General features: G+C 38.2%; 2 protein-coding genes across 12 annotated transcripts in view; one reads left to right on the top strand and one right to left on the bottom strand.

The window, feature by feature from the left end:
- Window positions 1-21450, bottom strand: part of CEP85L (centrosomal protein 85L) — a 159344-nt gene that overhangs the window by 48857 nt on the left and 89037 nt on the right. The gene's annotated exons all lie outside the window — the stretch shown is intronic.
- On the top strand, window positions 3111-19041 carry PLN (phospholamban). Of its 9 annotated transcripts, XR_012628130.1 has the most exons (6): window positions 3131-3463; window positions 8308-8342; window positions 10523-10600; window positions 14392-14450; window positions 15883-16755; window positions 17188-19041. XR_012628130.1 is itself a non-coding variant. In XM_074862367.1 (4 exons), exon 4 carries the CDS (start codon window positions 11126-11128, stop codon window positions 11282-11284), a length of 159 nt encoding a protein of 52 aa, XP_074718468.1. In that variant the 5' UTR covers window positions 3217-3463; window positions 8308-8342; window positions 10523-10600; window positions 11003-11125; the 3' UTR covers window positions 11285-14115. The 9 variants fall into 9 exon arrangements, 2 of the variants coding, with proteins under 2 accessions (XP_074718468.1, XP_074718467.1); XR_012628126.1 differs by having other exon boundaries at window positions 3111-3463; window positions 14392-14469; window positions 15883-19041; XR_012628125.1 differs by having other exon boundaries at window positions 3113-3463; window positions 15883-19041.

A 21450-nucleotide genomic window follows, 5' to 3' on the forward strand; every position in this document is an offset into this window, starting at 1 on the left:
ATTGAGATTCCAGATGTAAGTGAGAATCACTGAAGTCAGATAAGCATTACATGAGGCATCAGGTAAAACATACAAATATATAGGTCATCAATCTATCAAATTCAACCAAAAAATGTCAAAGGCGTAAAAAAAGTTACTATCTCTGAATTGATTAGGCCATCTCCTTACCTGGTGTAAATCTGGAATGCTGTTCACACGAGCTGAAAATACTGCTTTTCCTGTATTTTTAGAAGGAAGAAAAACCTCCCATCTCCCTTTAGGTTTTATTAGGCCTGTAGCACAAATATAACCGAAGGATACACGAGCTTGGTCCTTTTCCTTAGCAGAGACTAGCAAAAAGTGTCTTGTAAGCCACATTTGCCGATACCTGGATGACTACAAGCAATTACACATGCTGCAGGAAGCATCTCAGAATCAGGCCAGAAAAACACTGGTTACAAAAAGGAAAGATCTCATTTTAGTGTTCAGCTTCAATACCGAAATCTGCTATTCCGTCCCACCTACACATACAAACCAGTGCACATCTGTAGGAGCATCTGCTTCGCCCTTCTCTTTGTTTTTAGTTACTTTTAGACCAAACACGCACAACACAGGAACCTTAGCAGTGTGATATAGTAGAGCTACATTTGCAGTATGAGAGAAAACTGCAGCAGCACTGTGAAATAATGCACTAACCTGAGTACTCAGACTTACTGGTGAATTTCTTTACTTGTGTATTATAAATAAGTGGGCTTGGGTTATAGTTCGTTTCTATGCAGAGTCGTGGATTATCAACAGACCAGATACTGACATCTCAAACTCTTTACACAGATTATACAGGTGGCCAGTATCTACAGCTGGAATTAAAAAAACTAGCACATGAAAGGCAAAAATAGTCCAGGAAATTAACGCCAATGTGAATAAAAGTCTTATTATTTAAATAGAGGAGCTGGTATGCTAAAGTATAACACGTCTCTTTGGACATTATTCCAAACATCAACCAGATCTCTAAATAAATTTATGAGAAGAAACATGCTCTGGTGGCAGATTTCTAATCCCACTGGAGAAAGCCCAGATCATCTCCATTTAAGGTCAAGCAAGCAACAGCTGCACATTTTTGTTCACCGTAACAAAATAAAGCAGACCAGAACCTCCAACACAGATTCCTGTTTTAAAGCTTTTCCCTTCTGATATCCATGGGTGTCTGGACCCGTTCACCCAGAGGTGAATCAAACAATACAATGATGTGCTCATATATCCTGTCTGTACCTGTCAGACTGACATGTCTCGTAAGCAGCACTTTGGCATCTGCCTCAGAACCCCACCAAAATCCCCCAAGTTACACAAGGGAGTGAAACTAAACTGAACTAGAAAAATTCATATCCAAGTCAGACATTTACAGAATGTATGTATCATATTTCTGATGAGATGCTAATATTTTTATTAATGCCTTACCTTTCACATTTAAGTACCATTCTTTAAAAAGACCAAGATATGACTGTGTCAGCAGCTCACAAACAAAACCAGCGTTCTTTTAAGGTATCTCATTTCTGAAAAGCTCCAAAATTGTGATTGTGTCTAATTCACTAACAAAAAAATATGAGAATTTGGGGTAGAGTAACTAAATAACATGATCATTTTACAGTGACGGGGTAAAAGGGAGGAACTGGCATTGCAGCTACTGCAGTGCTGGGTGTTGGACTTTAATAACAAAGTACAGAGGTGAATTTCAATAGTATAAGGTTCACATTACATCTTACAAAAGCAAACAATGCAATCCTAGTAGTACTTCTGCTGGATGACAGCATGCAATAAAAACATGAAACTTCCCTCATAAAAAGGCCAAATACAGTTTGGTTGACTATGAGAAATTTATAATGTTAATAATGCCATTATACATAAATGATGAAACCCTTTGCACTAGTGAAGAACTATCACTGCTCACTGTGGAGATATTCAATTAACTTTCAACTGAAACAGGTGACCCTAAGTTTCCTGGGTTTGATATTAAAGGATAACAGAAAGCAGGAAGATTTATTATATTAAAATTGAGTCGCTAACTTCACTATGTTATAACCAATTTTGCAGAAAAGCTAAACCTTATTTACAAAAATGAAAATAGAGCTCAATTTGAAATAAGGTGGTACATCACCTCCAAGGTCTTTTTGTTGCTGGTGTGCAGCATGTACCGCAGCAGGGCTTATAGGGAATGAAAAAAACTAACTAAACAAAAAAAACCCACCATGTTTGGTTTCCTGCTCAAAGGCAAGCACTAATCTATGCTAAACAATTGTTGTCAAAAGTGGATCTGTAAGTGTGCAGTTAAGCTGAGCTTCTGTATTTTTGCCTGCAATTTCCGAATCAGGAAACGGCACACGCTGTCAGTTGCATCCACACACGAGGCCTGATGCTGGATGCTCGCACGCTCAACAGTTCCGCCCTTTCACATCCAGTGAATCCTCCACTTCCCGGATGCATGATATCTACTCCGTGTATGCACTGTGGTCTCATTTGTCATTTCGCAATGCAGAATAATATACATAATATAACCTGCAAAGTAACATCCAGCTGCTACTCCTATCCAAACAGCTCAAAAATCACTTGGATAGCTTCCAACCACAAAAAGAGGGAGGAAGAAAAAAAGGGTGGGTGGGTGTTTTAAAGGAAAGGTAAATTACTTTGAATTAGAAATGATAAAATTTTTGAGATAAACTTATATACGCTGTATTTGGAGAAAAAAAATTCTCTAACCCACAAATTAACATAAAGATTGGAAGAGACTTGAAATACAGAAAAATTACTTCAGTTCAAGCATTGTGAGAAGAAAGATATTGGAAAATACACATCATGCACTGTAAACTGAATACCAGCTGTGTAAGAGAATTATCAAAACTATATATACTGAAAGTGTAGTTTAAGAAACCCCTTGTACTAAAGAAAATCATTCCAAGTCAACAACCTGTATGAAATGTGATCACCCACACTAGAGATTTAGGTCTTTCATGATGAAGAAACACTGCTGTAGCAAAAGTAACACATCCCAAACGGCTCCCTGAACAAATTCCCATTTAAGTTATTGTTTAAGAAAAGGCAGGGTCTAAGCAAGCAACTCCCTTCGCTACCCCACGGACGCATGCCATTTCCCAGATTCCTTCGTCCTGTGGCTGCACAGGTGGTCTCCCTGGCACACAGTTCCCTTCAGGAGGGGAAAGATGTTGACCATGTTTAATGTATTACTGCTGTGAGCAAGTTTAGAGGAGAGCCTGCCTGTGTCAGAAGGCAGAAATGGGACCAATCACAACTTGTGGGCTGCTGAATGACGCCGGCAGTCCTGCCTCTGAAACTTTTGAGGGGAAAAAATAACAACCTCTTTCAATTGTTCCCACAACTTGGTCACAGACTCGGACAAGTTGCCAGAGATCTACAGACACTTCCCACAGCCCGGAGCAGGCTCCTCTGTGCTTCACTACCAGTCACTCCAGAGGTAAGGAACCTCTCTTCTTTTGTGCTTTTAATTCTTACAGCAAGGCACTGCAGCTGTCGTTTTCTAAAAAAACTTCCCTACTCAAATCAACAGATAGTTATAATTGTTTATCAAAGATACGGAAATGTAGTCATTACAGTTCTGAGTCAAAAATATAATGCTGTGAGCGACATATTTTAGCTACAATAAAGGCAACTGAGTTTTTTTTTTTTTTTACATGCTTGTGGGACACTAGCTGTCCTTGGGTAGGTGATTTATACATGTACTACACCAGAAGGTGAGAAGCTTTCATCATTTTCCTCAGACCTTTGTCTCTCCTTTTAAATCTAACATGTTTTGGTTTTTAAATACAAACTCCACAAAGAGAGTAATTCACTCCATATTTTGTAGAGACACTTTTGTTTCCCCAAAGCTGCCTATCCACAGCCCAGCAAAGGTAAAGCTCTTTCACCATTTAACTTAAGAAAAGCATTTTTCTGATCTAACACGGTGAGAGAGTAAACCTTTTTTTGCTGTATGATGAAAAAGTACCCTTAATTTAAAAATTTCAGCCATTAATAGCAGTACTAGAACTGAAATTATATCTTGTTACTCAAACTGCAGTTCAAGCTACAGAATTCATACAGCATCTTTGCTGTGAATTCCTTTAAAGGTTTATTTTCTCTTGCTGGTCGTTATCACTGCCAAACTTGTCCTAGAATGCTTCTAATAACAGAAGAATAATTTAGCTAGGATTTGTAACATCATGAACTGAACTTCAAATGCAGAAAGTAATCCATTTATTTCCAACTAAGGAAAGCACGTACACACTGTACAACAAAATACAACCCCAGCTTTAAAATCATTGCAAACTGACTGCATCTCAAAGAGAAATATGTCACACAAAGGACATTTTAATATTTAGATATACAAATATTTTTAAAAGGAATATGATTCATGAATACGTAGGTCTCTAAGGAATTTCTCCTCCTTACAATCATGTTGCCCCCTTTCATCAGTTCACACCTTACTACTTATGTCTACTTAAGGTTCTGGTTTTAGAAAAGACAGACTTAATATAGACCTTAATTTTGTGAGGCGTGTTTTCCCTGTTACCAAACAGACACACCTAACTCCTTTTCCTATTACTGACTGGTAGGCATCAGGCAAAAATACACGCAGGTGCTCGGTTTTGTGCTCAGCAGCCTTGTGCCAGTTTTGAATAGACAAGTACTGGAGGTATCTGGACATCCTGTTACTCCTAAGGCAAACAATCTGTTCTGAAGTTCTCTAGAAGCTGCTTCCAGTAGGCAGAAGCAGCACTTCAGACCTCTCAGTGTCTTCAAATCAATGCATACGACGAGCAAGAAAATTCTGAGAGACAGATCTTTTTCCAAGACTAAACTTACATAAAATGTATTTTCAAATGAAGAGAGGAGTTTGGGTTTATTCTGCCATGCAGAGAATCTTTCTCTAACACAAGCACTGCATACATATGCCTTGAAAAATACAGAGTTTATGCAAACGCGCACAGATTGAACACATAGAACCTTAACTACTGTAGGCAGCTCTCTACTGGAATGCATCCACAGCTACAGCAGGTTAGATGACCGTTCATCTGAGTTCTGTCCTGTCACAGTTAGGTAATTTAAACTAGATGACACTGTGGCTCAGCTGTGAAGTTAAATCTAAAAGTTTCACACCGATAACATCCCATGTCACAGACATCTAAACCCTAAATAACAGCAGCCAGCAGTCATGACAGAAGCCATGTGCTATGTAGCAGGTGATCAATGTTACAAATCAGATGTGAAATACTGCATTTAATTTACAGCAAATAACAATTTTCTGCTTTTTTTGCCACTCATTTGTCAAGACAACTATGTTATTCGTATTTAGAGATACTCAGATTTATGTATATGACATTTCTATTTTTAAAAGTTGGGTTTATTTCTTATCCTCTGAAGAGGTTAGGAATACAGTGTCTTCATTATACAATATGAAACTCACTAAAATCAGTTTGTAACTGGATAGCATAAAGGTGATTTTTCACATCTTTTCAGACCATCAGTGAACAAAAATGTATGGGATACACCTACACATTTACAAGAGCAGCTTTTTATTTGCTTTAAGAATACTTTGATTTAGGAATAGAAAAGTACCCCAACTGGATAAACAAAAAAATCCCACAGGAAAGTAATGTTATGTTCCCTAAACTACAAGACACTTTAGAACTAGAATATTGCTTTTGGTTTCTAGAAATTGATACATGGCTTCAGAGGACTTTCCTGGCATCACATTACTTCTCAGAAGTTGAATTTACCTACTATATTCTTTTTTCAATTAATGTCATGTCGTTGTCCCCTGAGCTGCTAAAAACATTAAAAATACAACTTGCAACATTCCCTTCCACTTCTACCTTTTATACATGCTAGAAGTATTTCAATTTTTACTTCAGTTCAAATTGCACTTACACCATTTCTTATTAATAAGTAGTGACATATGAACCACCAGAAGCTAAAACCCAACCTGAAACAAGGTGTTAGGTACTCAGTGCATGCAGTGGAGAAAAAAAAAAAAAGGATCTAAAGTGTGAGCCTTCCCCCATCCTCTCCCAAACACATGAAAAATATTGACACTTCAGTGCAAAATAGACTTTAAAACAAAAAGTAAAAAGATAAAATGAGTTCACTTTTCCTGTTACCAGCACTTCCTAAACTCTATGAGCTGAATTGTTGCTTCTGTCCCCATTCCAAGGAAATGTTTTCTGCACGTGATTGAAAAAATGGCATTATATGCCACAAGTCAGTACCTAGCTCTCTTCAGTGACTTAACATACTTCAGATGCAGTCTTCTCTTTCCCCTTGTGCAATTCTTTGCTTTTTCACCACACTCCCAATCTCTTTCTCTGCTTTTTTCTGCTTTCCTCCCTCAATCTGTCCTCTCCTGCACTATTGTCTGCATTCTTGCCTTCACCCATCCCAGTCTTTGCTTTTGAACCCCAGCCCTTTCTTTCCCCTTTCATGCTTTCTTCTTAAAAAAAAAAAATTTAAAAAATTCAACTTTGCTTTTTCTGCAGCCAAGCTGTTAAATTGGCTAACATCCTTAACACCCTTCTTCACTGACAACTGCCCAGTGCAACTCTCAGCCTAAAATCAGAGTAAGCACAGAATTCTGCACCCCTAGCATAGGTAAATACAAAGTCCAGCTGCTAGGGTAAATCCTAGAAGTCACCTTCATACTATTTCTTTTTTTGTAAAAAGAAAAAAAAAAATTAAAATTATGGCATAGCTTTATACATCACTTCTGTATGTGAAAACCCGCAAGCAACTTCTCTTTTATGGTTGGAAAGTTCTATTTACTGAACGAAATTGATAGTAGTGAGACCCTCTAGATATCTCCAGAATTAATTCAGATGCTTGCTTCCTTCTCCACTCCCTTCTCACCCCTCATCTTCCTCACACGGAAAAGATTTTTCAGACTTGGAGGTCTCAACTGCAGTGACGCCACACTGCCAATGAGGAGGTATTTTACAGCAGGGTTCAAAACAGAGCAATGAAACTAACTTGATAGAAAATATACGCATTAACAGAGGACAGCCAGCAAAGATGAACTGCAGCTGCTGCGCGCAGGCAGGGCCTTAAACTCTGCAATGTCTTCTCTAGGGGCCACACAATCCACAGACAATGCTGAGAAAGGGCTCCAGGTTCAATTCAACTCACAGCATTTAATCCTGCATGCAGAATTCTTCTTTGCTTTGGCACTATACACACAAATCTTTAAACTTACCTCCTCTGAGCATGTAGAGGATACCTCTTCCTGCCTAGGAGTAACATACTGCTCACACAACAGCTACAGGAATTTCTTAGGCCAGGTAATTTTTGGTAACAGTTCTAAACACAAACTAGACCAAGGATCACTGAACGTGATGGTACTTTTTGCATTACTATGTTTATGGTTATTAAGTCATTTATTTTCAGTGGATGAAACTGAGTTACTGGATTTTGGGGACATCTTGTCGTAAAAATCTATGCAATAGACATTACGCAATATTACTTTTTAACAATACCCTTTCAGGGCTTCACTTGGTCAAATGGGACAGCAACAAATCAAATATGTCAAACCTCTTCTATTCCACTGATATCACTGCTGCATTTAGTAAACATATGACAGGAAACAGGCTGTGTCTAAAATTGCTGTGGCATTTCCAAAGGAGCCAAATTTATCCCGTGTGACTTCAATGAAGTCAATGCAGTTGTACCAGGAACGAGCATGGCCCACAGTTTTCACTTTGCTCACATACCTCCTCTCATTGTGAAGGACACCCAGGAACAAAGATAAAAATAACCAAATACAAATCAGTGAAACAGTCACATGTCAGAGAAGAAGGAAGCAATAATCGTGATCAGTGACTCATCCTAGGGCACCAGGTGTAGGGGATCCCCTACATAGCAAGATACAGGGTCAGCCACACGACCTCTTCCTGCAGGTTCCCCCTGTGCATAGACAAGCCTTTTACATCCATTAACAACACTGGATTAAACACACAACTGCATAGCAATACAGCCAACAGTCTCTCTTGTGCAATAGTCGATCTTGTCACACGAGTAACACTTTTTGACTTTAAAAAAATGTCAAATAGAGTTTGCCCTTTTGCTGCACTTTCCTTCCAAGAAGTGGTGTGTGCATGCATACTTCTTCTTAATATTGACCTAAAACATAGTCAAGGGACTACGCAGTAGAGAACAGCTACTATTTGTGGCAACAATCAGCCTTCGTTATTTTTCACACTGTCCATTTTGACCTTGATAGCCACCCATATGTAGCTGTGTTACTGAACCTGTTTCTCTTTATGCACGCTTTAGGTGGGTGACAGCGCCATGGAGGATTAACAAGCAAGGTATGTGTTTATTAGTTGAAGTCATGCACTTATAGAGACAAACTTGCTGAAATACAGACACAGAATTCTTCCTTTGCTTACAAGAAAACTTCTCCCACGGACAGGGTTAGTAGATAAAACACACAGGTGTTTCAAAAGCTTCCAAAACTGTATGAGCTTTTAAAACTAGAAAACCAAGTTACTCTGTTTTGAACTTTCCTCATGCCTTCTCTACACCATTTTCTAGCTGTAAAAGGTATACATTTTAAATTACATGACCAGACAGGTGATACAAAAGGATCTTAAAAAAAAAAGAAGGTAGTGTATGTCCAAATAGCTAATGCAGACTCAGCCTTCTGAGTTATTGTCTACTCCCTCAGCAACATCCCTCACCCATTCCAAAGGGAAGAATATTTTTTTCCCTCCCAAAGAGATCTCACTGTCTCTCCTCACCCGTGTTGGCCTTGCATTTGCGCCCAATCAGCTAATATTGCTTTTTAAGGAAACACTTCAAGGCCCCAGGCCCTTGCCCCTTGAGTCATGCAAGTAAAACACACACAGCAGCACAGCAGTGCAGCTGCTCGCATGTGTGCGGCTAAATCTAACGCAGTACACAGAAATGGACTTATTGTGCAGGTTAAAACTCCTGCTGTTCCAATCCTTCTGAGAGCCCCAAGAAAAAGAGCAGCCAAGAAGACGACAGATATGTTGCTGCAGCAGGTCACACACAGACCACAGGTTGCACACACCCTGCATAAAAAAAATGACATAAGTTGTGATGAAGTCATCTGCAGGAAGTGCAGTTCGCTGTGCAGTGTCTGTCACATGAACTGGTTACACAAACTTTTCTGTACTAGTGTAAATCCATTAGTGGTTCAGCTACCATCCTTGTCTAGAAGAGGATAAACAGCCTAACGCACCCAAGCCTGTACTGGGCTGGGAGAATGAATGTGCCTTCAGCCAAGTCACTTGAGAATTCCTGTGCATGTCTTGCTTTTACTGCACTTGGGGCAGACAGTGACCATCAAAGAACTAAGCAGAATATACTTGGCAAGCACTTTAACTGCTTAAATAAACAAAAATAGGTACAGCATAAAGTCAAACAAAGCTGAAAAATTATAGTCGCTATGAAAGTTAAGTTCCTGGTGTGTGTTTTGTTAGCAATAGAGTTAATATCAACTACAGCTCAAAATATCATATCAAATTCTGAAGTTCAAATTTAGGAGGAGATGTCATCACATGGAATCCACTAAAGGTGTATTAAAATAGCCGTGTGTAATCTGGTTTCTTTCAAAAGTCTCTTTTTAAATACCAACACTGCCACTGGCACTGGAAGCACACATGTTCTGCTCATACAGTACCATTTGACTCTATAGCCCAACATGAAGGGACTAAAAAAAGAAGAGTCTGAAAGACACTTCTGTTTCATTTTAAGGTTTTTTCATTTTAGCCACATCTAAAGACAAATTTGTGGATAACAAAGTAACTCTGATTCAGTCAGGATCATGTAATTTGGACAGCAGATACCTAAGCAATGGTTTTCCTTTATGTGACATGTACGAGTAGATAGGATTTTCATTTATGGCCCACCTACCACAAAAAAAGATACGACAAGGAGAGGCCTTCTGTGAAAGATATGATCATGAGATAAATTCATTTAATGAATCTAAAAGCATTTAGAGGCAAGTGCAGCTTTAGGAGCAAAGTTTGAGAGATGCATATATCATTTATCATCTTGAAAACCAAGTTTTCATGTTGTGATAGCACCTACAGAATCTACCTCACTATGGGCTATGCAAGCAGGTATCAAAGCCAGCCTCTTGCCATGGAAGGTTCATACAGGAGGGTTTTACACGGCAACTACTTATTGGGAGTTTTAAGACAACTGACACACTGTGCTTCCATCTACCATTAAAAAGGGGGAAATATACTTGAAATAAGACACTCACTTAAGAGACAAAGTTATACACATGCTTTATTTTGAGTCGTATAGCAGTCCTCTGCCTTTGCACCTGCATTTTGTAACACAGTGTCCTACATGTATTTTAAAAAAGTTTTAATCCTTACTCTGTTTTGTCTGTTGAGAAATACACTAGTAAAATTCCCTATAGCAATGATACATTAGCTTTTAATTATGCACCATAAAGAATTTTTACTTGGAATGGAAATGCTTCAACAAGATTTCTTTTCCTCCCTTCCAGAATAAGGTACTGGTAAGCCTGATTATCTGCCTGGGTCAGTAACAGCCAGCAGTAATACCCAGATCTCCTGGCTGAAAGGTCTGTGACTCTAGCCATATCATCAGGTGTTCACGTGTGCTTGAACAAATAAAGCATGGTGGGGTGGGAGGGAAATCAGCCATGGCCTTTCCACAGAATGAAAAGGGTAGAGAGATTAGGATCTAAAGCAATGATCTGGGTAAAACCCACAAATCCACAATTTCCATTTTACAATTCCTCAGCACTGCTAAGAAGCGAGTGCTCAGTAGCCTTCAAGAGGAGAGGCACAATACAGCACAAACCTAAACTCGAAAACCAAATTTTAAAAAATCCTGTTTTAAAGTAAAAACACTGTAAAGGCAATCTATTTACTTCAGGCTTTTTAGAACTTTAAAACAATCCCCGTTTGCACTCATCAAAACACTTCTGCATTTCTAACTCTTCACTTTCCTGCTTTCCCAGCTCCACAAAGGCTGTCTAAAACAAAAAGAGAAGATAATAGGCACTTTGCACTGTTCCTGACAACTTCTCTTCTTTCCTGCACTCCTAAAACCTCTGATTTGTGCCCTCTGCTTTCTTGTTGCCATGGAGAAGGTCCAATACATAACCCGCTCTGCTCTGAGGAGAGCCTCAACTATTGAGGTCAACCCACAAGCTCGCCAAAGGCTCCAAGAGCTCTTTGTGAATTTCTGCCTGATTTTAATTTGCCTCTTGCTGATCTGTATCATTGTGATGCTCCTCTGAAGTTCCAGCACTTCTCTGCACTGTCCTCTAGGAAAGTCACCCCAGAGGGAAGAGAGACCTACACCCGCAACTCCCAATGCAAGGATCCTCTTGTGAGAGGGGGTAGCACTTGGACTAGAGCTGTATGCCAACCATCGCACTATTCTCTTACTACCTACCACATGTATTAAAAACACACCTCTGTGCAGAACAGTGTTCAGAGCCTGTTGTTACAAAGCTGTACGTGACCTAGTTTGTCTGTCTCAATCAAGAGATGTCTTTTCTGAAGGGGTAAAGTACTGGCTCTTCATGGAGTTGGTAAGTTCCTCAATGTTTTAGCTAGATCACACAAAGAGTAAATTCACTTTTGGGGGGCCTGACTGTTCTTAGGTTTCTCTGAAAATCCTTAAGCCCTTGGAGGGGTTCCAAATTTGGCCCTCATCTGCCCCAGGACAAGCTAGCTACAGGCACACAGCCCTCAACGCATCCTAGGAAAATTTCTGCTCTGCTTACCTCAAGGTGATGCATCTCTGCATTATCGAATGAAGGTATTCAAATTGTTTTAGTTTTTTTTAAGGGAATGTGAGAATAAACCAAAAGTCCCTCCTAACCCAGAAATAAAAACTTTCATATGTTTTTCTCCCTATTTAAGGGATCTTTTTTACATAAACATACCCATGTATGTGTGTATATATACACTCACACAACTTGGATCTGAAAAAAAAGAAAAAACCAACTTCATTTACAGAGTTTTTCACCAGATACACCCTTACATCCTTACATCCCTAAGTGACATCTGGAAAGTTTTTTCACTATGTTTTGCAGAAAAAAAAATGACACTACCACACTGGTATCAAAGATTTAATTTTCTATAGTCATTTAACTGACATGACAATAGGCACAACTCAGAAATAATTGTCAGAGTTCTTAATATTTGGCTTCAGACAACTTTATTATGGCCTGCTGTAATTTATGTAATAAATTCCTTAGTTTAAAACTATAGAAAACTTGGTACTTGCCAATGTCACACAAGGTGGCTTATATCTGATGTGGTAAAGAGAAAGGTGTAGGTCACCCTTACTGCCGTGATTGAAGTGTATCATACAAGTAATACCACCACCTTCAACTGCAAATGCCTGTTAGAGAACAAGCAAGTATTTTCCTACTATAAATGACAGAATCAAAAATAAGTTATAAACAATTACGCACAGGAGGGAAAGCATTGCAGAAATATATTTTTAACCAGTAAACCACAGTCTATGCACATAAAAGTTTCTACTCCAGAAGTTGTCAGTAACAAGATGGAGCAGTAGCCTTCCTACGTGTTGGTATTAAGCTGAATTCCTAGAAACTTTATACAGTTTTCAAATTTAAAGAAAGCTCAAGAATCTACAGACAGAGGTCAAACAGACATCCTTTTTTAAACAGGCATCTTTCTATACCACTCTATGTAAGCAATCCTATTGATGAATACAGAAAGTCAAAACAAGTTTATCTTAATCTTGTATTCTGCCTTTAAAACTTAGTATTCCATGAGTAGAGGTTGACAATGAGCAGGAAGGAAAGACATCTTTGAAAAAAACCTCTGTATTTGATGGAATGCAAGCAAGTCCAGCGGTGATGTATTTCCTACCTGGCAAATAGATATGCTGAGACCAGACCTCTGAAATAAGGTTAATCACTAGAGGAAATTAGTTAGCTACTGTATGAGGATTAGGGTAAGCACTGATGAGATCGGCAACACACGCCCCCACTTGCAAGTTAGTATATTAATATTACTGATTTGAACTGTCAACGTAAATCTCAATTTCCATTTCATGCATTCTGACCACTCTCACAAATGCATGAGATTTTAGTAAGCGCACTCTCCCTATTAATCCTTCTTCTTAAGAAAAGCCCAAACCACAGTGCATCTCAGGGGGGAGGGGGGCGGGGGGGATAGAAAAATCTAAAGTTACTTTTTTCTCTTTTCAAATCTCTATTTTTGTAATTGATAGGGTTTCCAGTTTTAGTTTGCTTTGGAGGTGATTCAAGCGGCTTCAATTGAAAACAGACAACAGTTTTACAGTACTGAAAGCTTCCTGAAGAAAAAAGGTGTTAAAAGTAAAATATCAGTGCATACATGCTGAGGACATGTTGGGATCACAGGTTTCACAAGCCAGTAATATACAGAAGACAAAGTAAAGCATTGCTAAAAAAAATAAAAACCCCACCCCCTCTCATAAAAACAAACTCATCACTTTCCTCTTATGTATCTGAAAAGCCATTATTTATTTAAAAACAATAAATAAACAAGAACAAAACCAAAGTATAAATAAACTGGAAGCCCTACTGTTAATTTACAGCAATGCAGATAAATTGCATGTACTATATGGTTCATTTGTCTCTTAGGATTCTGCTGATCAGAAAATCTGCTACCATCCTCTATATCACTAAATGTCAACCAAAACTCAAGGTTAAAAAAATAAAAACCTTTTGTACATAGTACAATCTTCTTTGTATACTTATATGGGCTTTAAAACTAACATCTACTGTATTTTTATTTATTAAAATGACTGCTTGAAAATATATTAATGATAAGATACAATTCAGTTTAGAAAGAAGAATCCATTTTATCATCTACTTAAAGTTATGTGAAAAAGAGCTAGTCATCACACAGCTAATTCTTTATACCTCTATGTATTCTGTTTTGGTTTTCAACCGTAATCTTGCCTATTTTGCGATGTCCACATCACTTACACATACTTAATTTACACTCACTAACTACGGCACATAAGCGATCCTAATGAATTTTATGAAAGTGTAATCAAAAACTTTATGAGCTGTAATAAAAATTCCAAACACAGCATGTAGCTTGGACTAAGTTTTCAATTCTCTATTCCTCTCCACCCAAGGCTACATATTTTTAAGTTCATTTTACACACTGATAATGAATAAAGACAGCTAAACAGACAACAATCTGATATTATTCTTTTTCAAAAAAAAAACCCTAAACAAATTACAAACTTCTGTGGCAATTTTACACAGGGAAAGAGCTGAATCAGGAACAAGAATACACTGATTTTAAGGATGTGTCTTCTCAGCCAGCTTTTCAGCAAAAATTGATGTATCTACCCATTTTTCTCTAGGTGAAGACGTGACCCATTTCAGAATTTAAATTTTGCTCTGATCAAGACTAGTCAATAAGGTACTTTAGAGGGCAGCAGGTACTTGCGTTTCTTTATTAACTTTTCTGCATCAGTTTAGCAACAACTGCCCTTCCTAGAAGAACTGAACCACCCAGTGAAAAGACAAGTGTAAAACAGACTTAAAGAAAAATTTTTCACAAAACATGCACAAAATGTTTGCCCCCATCAGGCACAAAGAACTTATATAAAAGTTCTCCTACAACTACACACAGAACAATGATCATGTCAGACATACACACTCATGCTGATATATACTTTACCTATATCCGCTCTGCAAAAATTAGAGCGGAGTAATGAACACATCCACTTAGAGAATATTCTTGTTCATATCTGGAAGCATACTAATACACTATAGTGTATTACAGACCAGGTACCTGTATTTGTATGGCTATTAATAAATGGTGTCTGTCAGAATACAGTTAGAAATTGTTTGTGAAGTCCTACAAGATCCATAGATATCTTTTATTTAACAACCAATGTAGTCCTTTTAGCTTTGACCTAGATGTTAAAAACTGGGGGAAAAAAAACAAGCTGTTTTGGTTATGGAAGGAGATGAATGAACATCTCTTGTTCATTGCAAAGATTAAAACCAGATCAACGTATTTACAAGGATTCCTTTAAAAACTGATGCTTATCTCAGTAAGAACTCCAGTAATTTAAATTATTTAAAACAGACCCTAGATTTATTGCAACCTCTGACAGTTAGTTTAGTCAAAATGATTGCTTTATAAGCCCCCCCCTCCCCCCCCCCCTTTTTTTTTTTTAAATAAAAGAATGCCAAAAGTTCTGGTTTTGTATAAAATATAAAATTATAAAACACTGCCCTCTTGTGATCTTCCCTAAAAACTTAACTGGTTATTAAAAGGAAGCTTTGGCAACGTTTCATTGTTAGGGCTGAGTGGTACTCTTTGGTATTTTTGTTTATATATATTTCTATACGTAAACCACAATTGCTAAGTTATTAACACTATCTTAAAATAAGCTATTGCGTGTGTGCTATTAAAAGCACTACGGATACCTCGTCTGCCAGCCCAATCCAGATTCTTAATAAGGCATTTGCAAAGCTGCAGTGAATCCTACACAGCACACTGCTGGCAAAACGCTACCTATAGTGCTGCACGATGCCAAGCCCTAGAAGGGTAGGGAATAGTCCTATTAACAGAGGTACATTTTGCCTAGATGAGAAACTTTTTTTTTTTTTTGCACCTACAGAGATCTTTTAAAAGTAAACAGAGTAAGTCTTGAGAATAGCCATTCTTTTGAAATCCAAATCAGTCTGAGAAGTACCATACACATTAAAAAATAAAAAAATAAAGAGCCAAACTGTATACAAATTCAAGTCTTTTCTCCATTAATTAGTTCCTCAGAAGTTCTTCGGTAGTGAAATGAAAGTTATCATTAACTTTTTTTTTTTTTTTTTTTACTTTTAAGGTATTTGGAAAAAAAGGCTTGTAGGAGGATCCAGAGTCCTTTTTGGGGAAAAAAAAATAAAATCTAGTTATTGTAAACAAACATTTTTTTCTTAAGTGGCAGAAACTAAAACCAGGTAAACAGCTGAGGAAACAATGAAATTAATGTGAATCTACATTGCTTACTACTGAAGGAGCAACCTAAAGCTACAATCAAGAGTCTGCTGCAAGCACAAGCTGGCAGACTGATGCACATTATGGATCTTGCTAACAACAGAGGTCTCAACCTGCTACTCAATTTTCTGCTTATTGTCCTGGTTCTGGTGCTCGCATTTATCCTTGTGAAGCTGATGTGAATCTCTGTGAGGCTCTGCTTCCATCTCAAAACCTGTTTTGAGGGTTTTGCAATAATGTAGACACTCCAAACTATTTGAATATAAATATGCAAAGACTGCAGAGACTGACATAGCTGACAAAGTGTTCACATACCAATTTTATCGAAAAGCAATCCTAAAAGCTGTGCACAATTATCTACCTGCCACTGAGTAAAGAAAGCATCTAGAGCCTTGCTGAGTATATGAAGAAACTGAAGTATGCATCAGCAGTTACTGTAGTTTACTCACTGCTACAGTATTTAAAGACCTACAAAAGACCTGCAGCCTTCAACAAACATCATTTCTGCAAGAGGGGACAAGAGAAATAAAGTTTTTAAAATGGGATTTCCATAGAACATGTACTGCATGGGAAATGATACAGATACAGCAGGAAGGCAGAACAAAACACCTACATTGCGTTGACAGCACGCATCAAATTACCTGTGGAGAGCAAAAGCACAGATGCTGTAGACGGAAACAAGGATATCCATGAAAAGCAGCTGGCAGCAGCTCAGATGAGGGTATGTTAAGTTTAAATCTGAAAACTTAGTTATACCTTTTTGGACCACCTACAGTTCACAGCAACACCTTAAAAGCCAGAAGCCATTAGTGTTATCCAGTAGTATCAAAAGAAGCTGTCAAAGCAGCTAGAAAAACAAACGACCATTAACAAGGGTTATCGTAACTCTGCCTAGGAAGCCCTTAACACCAACACGTACAGGAGCAGTAGGTGCATCTGCACAAATGCAAGGAGTGTGCTACAGCCTCAGTAAGCCGGATTTACCACTTACGCACAGGTCAAGTGTACAGCGTGGGAGCCCTCAACCACACCACTTGTACCTGCCAGTGCAATCATCCAGTCCATAGCTTGTCCTCACTTTAAGCATGCAGCATAAGCTTCTTACAGGACCTTCTTCTACGGCCCTTTACAGGATGATGTACTTTCCCCACAGGTCCCCGGGAAGGACAGTAACCAAGAAAAGATGGCTTCTGCTGGAATTATTTGCCCAGAAGGTAGCCTTACAAACCTGAGATATGCTGGGAAAGAAGGTGGCCAGAAGTAGATTTCATACATTAAAATGGGGCCAAACAGCTTACTCTTAGCATCTCTCTTCCACAAGTTCAACGTAGGAACAAAGTGCACCAACACATACACACTGCACAGTAAACTTACTGCCTTACATACATGTAATAACAGTCTTTTGCACACATGCGAGAGGCACAGATGTTGCTCATGGGGTGGGGGAAGCCCCAGCTTCCGACTTCCTTATTGCCAACAGCACATCCCTGATTTAGCACATATACTGTTGATCCAGCACTTCTCACAAGCACTGAGTGTACTACAGAGCTGATCTACTCATGTTCACACTCAGGATTTCCAGATGATTAGTGTTGGTTTGGGGTGGTTCACTTATCTGGAAAAGACCCATCTAACTTGGATCCACAAAAAGACTTCACAGGAAAAGGCAGCGTGCCTACCAAAACAGAAAGTTTATACGAGTCGTACTGTTAACAGGCATCCACGTTCCACTCCTTCCACTCTACCTGCTCCAAAGCTTTGGCAGCATTAGGTACAGCAGCACGAATAGTTAAAGTGAAAGCTTTTCTCTCATATGCTCTGAAATATGTGCAATAAACATTTAAAATTGCTTCTATAAACTACATATCTAGAGCTTTCTTATGTTGATATAGTAATGTCAATTCCTGTCTCTTTGCATTTAAAGCAGAAAACTTTGCACAGCTACATCACTGTAAGCACTTTATCACTTTGATAATCTTGAAAAATTTTGCTTTTTTAAAAAAAAATCTGTAAATTTATATACAAGGGATATGTGTCGTAACAGTTACACAGTTATGTAATATTTAGGAGGATTTCTGCTGATGCTTGACACAGATGGCTTGAAGCATACCAAAACCACAGAAACGGCTATGAAGCCCACTCTAGTCTAAAGAATACAAAAAATGGTTTTCCCAACAAAATGGCTATTCATTGATACGCTGCTCGGGACTGTCCAAAGCCTTCAGCCAGAGCTTACAGACTGTCTGTATGCTCTTCTGTATGCTCTTCTGTATATTCAAAAGTTTCAAAAGTTTCCCTATCTTAGGAAAACCACTGGGACAGTTTAATAGCTAAAGTTAGATAAATGAGTTAGCCCTGACAATGATTAAAATCACATATTCCTTTTTATTAAAAGGAGAAAGATGAATCTACTGCCACCAACAATCACATATTTCGAGATCCAAAATTACATACAAAGGAAGCCTATAAGAAACTCTGCCAGTAGCATATAGAAACAACCCCAAGAAACAACCCCAGCAGCCTCCACTCAGCCACCAATGAAAACTACAACACCTTCAACAAATGTTGTAATAGGCTGCTGAAACTGAAACATTCATTTTCCTGAGATGACATATAAAATTGGCAAAGTTATTAGTTAACCAATGCCAAGTCTCTTTTTCCAATCAAGTATGGTCCAAGTTTTGTTTCCCATTGTCTGCTAGTGCCTAATCCAGACTGAGCCCACATATGCACAAAAGGAATCCCAGCTGATGGACTACCAACTTCACAGCAAAAGGAACAGAACAAAAAAAGCTTAATTGTGGCTCACAGTGAAGGTATTCACTCTGCTAAAGGTGGTAATTCTTCATGCTAGAAAGTTTTATCTTGATGAAAAGTATGGTTTCATCAAAACGTGACACAGGAAAAAATGTTGATATTAATCATTTTTAGTTTTCTGATTTGCCAGGATCATAAGAAAAACTAGTTTTGAGTTGACATTTAAGAATAAAGTTTTCTGTGGCAAGAATATTATTTGAAGAATGTTGTAACTTTTTCTTTCAGTTAAAGTTTTACAACTTCTGTTTACTAATGTTTAGGTATCCATGCAGTTTACTTTCTTCCTCTCTGTTTTGAAATTAACATTGTTGCAGTATCTCTAAATTTCTCAACACATTAAAATTTAATTCCCAATAACTTTTATATACATGGTATTAACAAGGCAGTGTTTTCCTCTTAAGAAAAAACAGTAAACCTGATACATTATAGGAAAAAACTGCACTTAAGCAATTTCCATCTATTATCTCTGCTGTATTCTAGATGCATTCAGATAATAGGACAGATAATGGGATCAGGCTTTAAGAAATGCTTTTACATGAAAACATACAGCCTTTTTATCCAGATTTGTATGGCCTCCCAGTTCAGTAAATGGGAACCACTGTCATGTATTATAAGCATTTTTTTCCCTTAACACAGGCCTAATCACATACTTCTTTACTTCAGGGGTTTAAAAAAAAAAAAGGTATTACAATGGTCATATCTGCTGAAAGATCAGCTGTACATTGAAAATAACTGTATGATGAAATATAAATTCTGCATGGAAATTACTTTCATTGAAGCACTGTTAAAATCTGTTCCTTGGAAATGCGTAGGAGAATGTTTATCTTCAAAAAGCATACATTAAATAGTGCACATTAGCTAGAGAAGAGTTTTCACATACAACTCCATGGTGTTACACAATAACCATAGATCAGATCCTCCTTGGAGATTTCCGAAACACACAAACATCACACCCACAGCTAAACAATGCACCTTCTCTGAAGAGGCATTCTGCAGAACCTTTTCTGCAGTTGCAAACCTGACCATGTCCTGAAAGAGAATCTCAAAGTAGCTGCAGATCTTCTATCCAACACTCTGAGCCTCCCTTATAAGCACAGTAAATATTTTATTTTAAAAATCAGAGTTTACAATTGGAATGGAAAAGCCATTTACATGCTTTTTAATTTGGGGAGCAAAGTGTAACAAAAACCCAACAGGTAGATGCTGAGTTCAGTCAAATTCAGACTACTAGGAAACACAGAATCTTAATTTTGAGAGTAATTAACCTTGGAACAGCTTTTAAGGGCTGTAATGCATTATTCTTTACAGTAAACATAAATTCAAAGCTTGTCTCATTTTATAAAAATAAACTCTAATTGAGAGTTTTGCGGGGTAAACTGTCTATATTAGTCTGTGAGGGCATAAAAATTTATTTGTAGACTGCACTATTAAGTCCAACAGCTGTTCCTGAACTATCAGTCCTCAAACTCAACTCAGAAAACTGCTGCAGTCTTTTCTTACTTCATTAGTGATAGCTGCCCTCTATAGTCTCTCCTTCTACCGGACTGCCTTAATGATGCACAAAACTGGTGTGGATCGTTAGTTAAAAGCAAAGTTCATTTTGTTTTCTGTTCATGGCAATGATAGGTTTAAAGTAAAATGATGATAAACTCTAATTTTTTCAGTCCTGTAAAAACCACAGCTTTTCTATCAGCACACATACTTATTAAAAGCAAAACAGCAAAAAAAATCCCCACTAAGAGGAAAAGAAAAAGTTTCTATAGAGCTGCAGCTTTTTCCCCTTTTATAAAGCATCAGCTTCCTCTAGCAAAATCTTATGTTTTCTGCTATCTCTCTCCTTCCTAGGTATACACTCCACTTAGGATCGTAGTTTTCTTGGTTTCTCAGAAATAACAGCATATCAGTTCCCAGGTGGGCATATGGTGATCTTTAAAAAAACCCTATAGCTCAATTAAGCTGAGGTTTCTTTTAAAAACAGGTGTCAAGACAGGAAGAACCATTCTACTTTCTTCAGCTCTTCTGGCATCCCTCCTCCTTACAGCTGTAACCTCTGGGCAGAAGGCCAGGGCAGGCAGGGAGGGCCTGTAAAAGCCCGATGGCTCACGGCTCTTGCACACGCTTTAACTTTCCTTTTCTCCGGGTCCTATTTCACAACCACTTCTCACTTGAGGAAATGTAACCGATCACAATTCAAGACCCATAAACACAACTCCAAATCATACCAATGAAATTGCTTGCTAAGGCCACCAGGAACCTCCTCCACACCCCTTGTGCCCTTAATTACTGTCAGACTCCCTGTCTCCCCCCTTGCAACCAAGCAGGCAGTCAGGGTAAGCAGAGCAAAGGCCACAGCTTCAAGGACTTCCCCTGTTTTCCAGGACTGACCTGACAGCCGATAGGATCATTGCTTCCTAAGCCAGGGGCTAGATGGATCATGTGACATATGCATCAATACTGATACAGATATAAAAAGAACAGGAGCAAGACAAAAACAGTTTTAGGCAAAACTTCATCCTATAATCTTACAATCTCAAAAACCTGAAAAGGTGCAGCCCCATTTTATGAATTCAGCCAAAAAGATAAATAAAGCTTCTGCTCC

This window comes from Strix uralensis, chromosome 3 (assembly GCF_047716275.1).
Source record: "Strix uralensis isolate ZFMK-TIS-50842 chromosome 3, bStrUra1, whole genome shotgun sequence".
Classification (NCBI taxonomy): Eukaryota; Metazoa; Chordata; class Aves; order Strigiformes; family Strigidae; genus Strix; species Strix uralensis.

Coding starts and splice junctions, on each gene's coding strand:
- PLN (XM_074862367.1), top strand. CDS start 11,126: ATGGAGAAGGTCCAATACATAACCCGCTCTGCTCTGAGGAGAGCCTCA.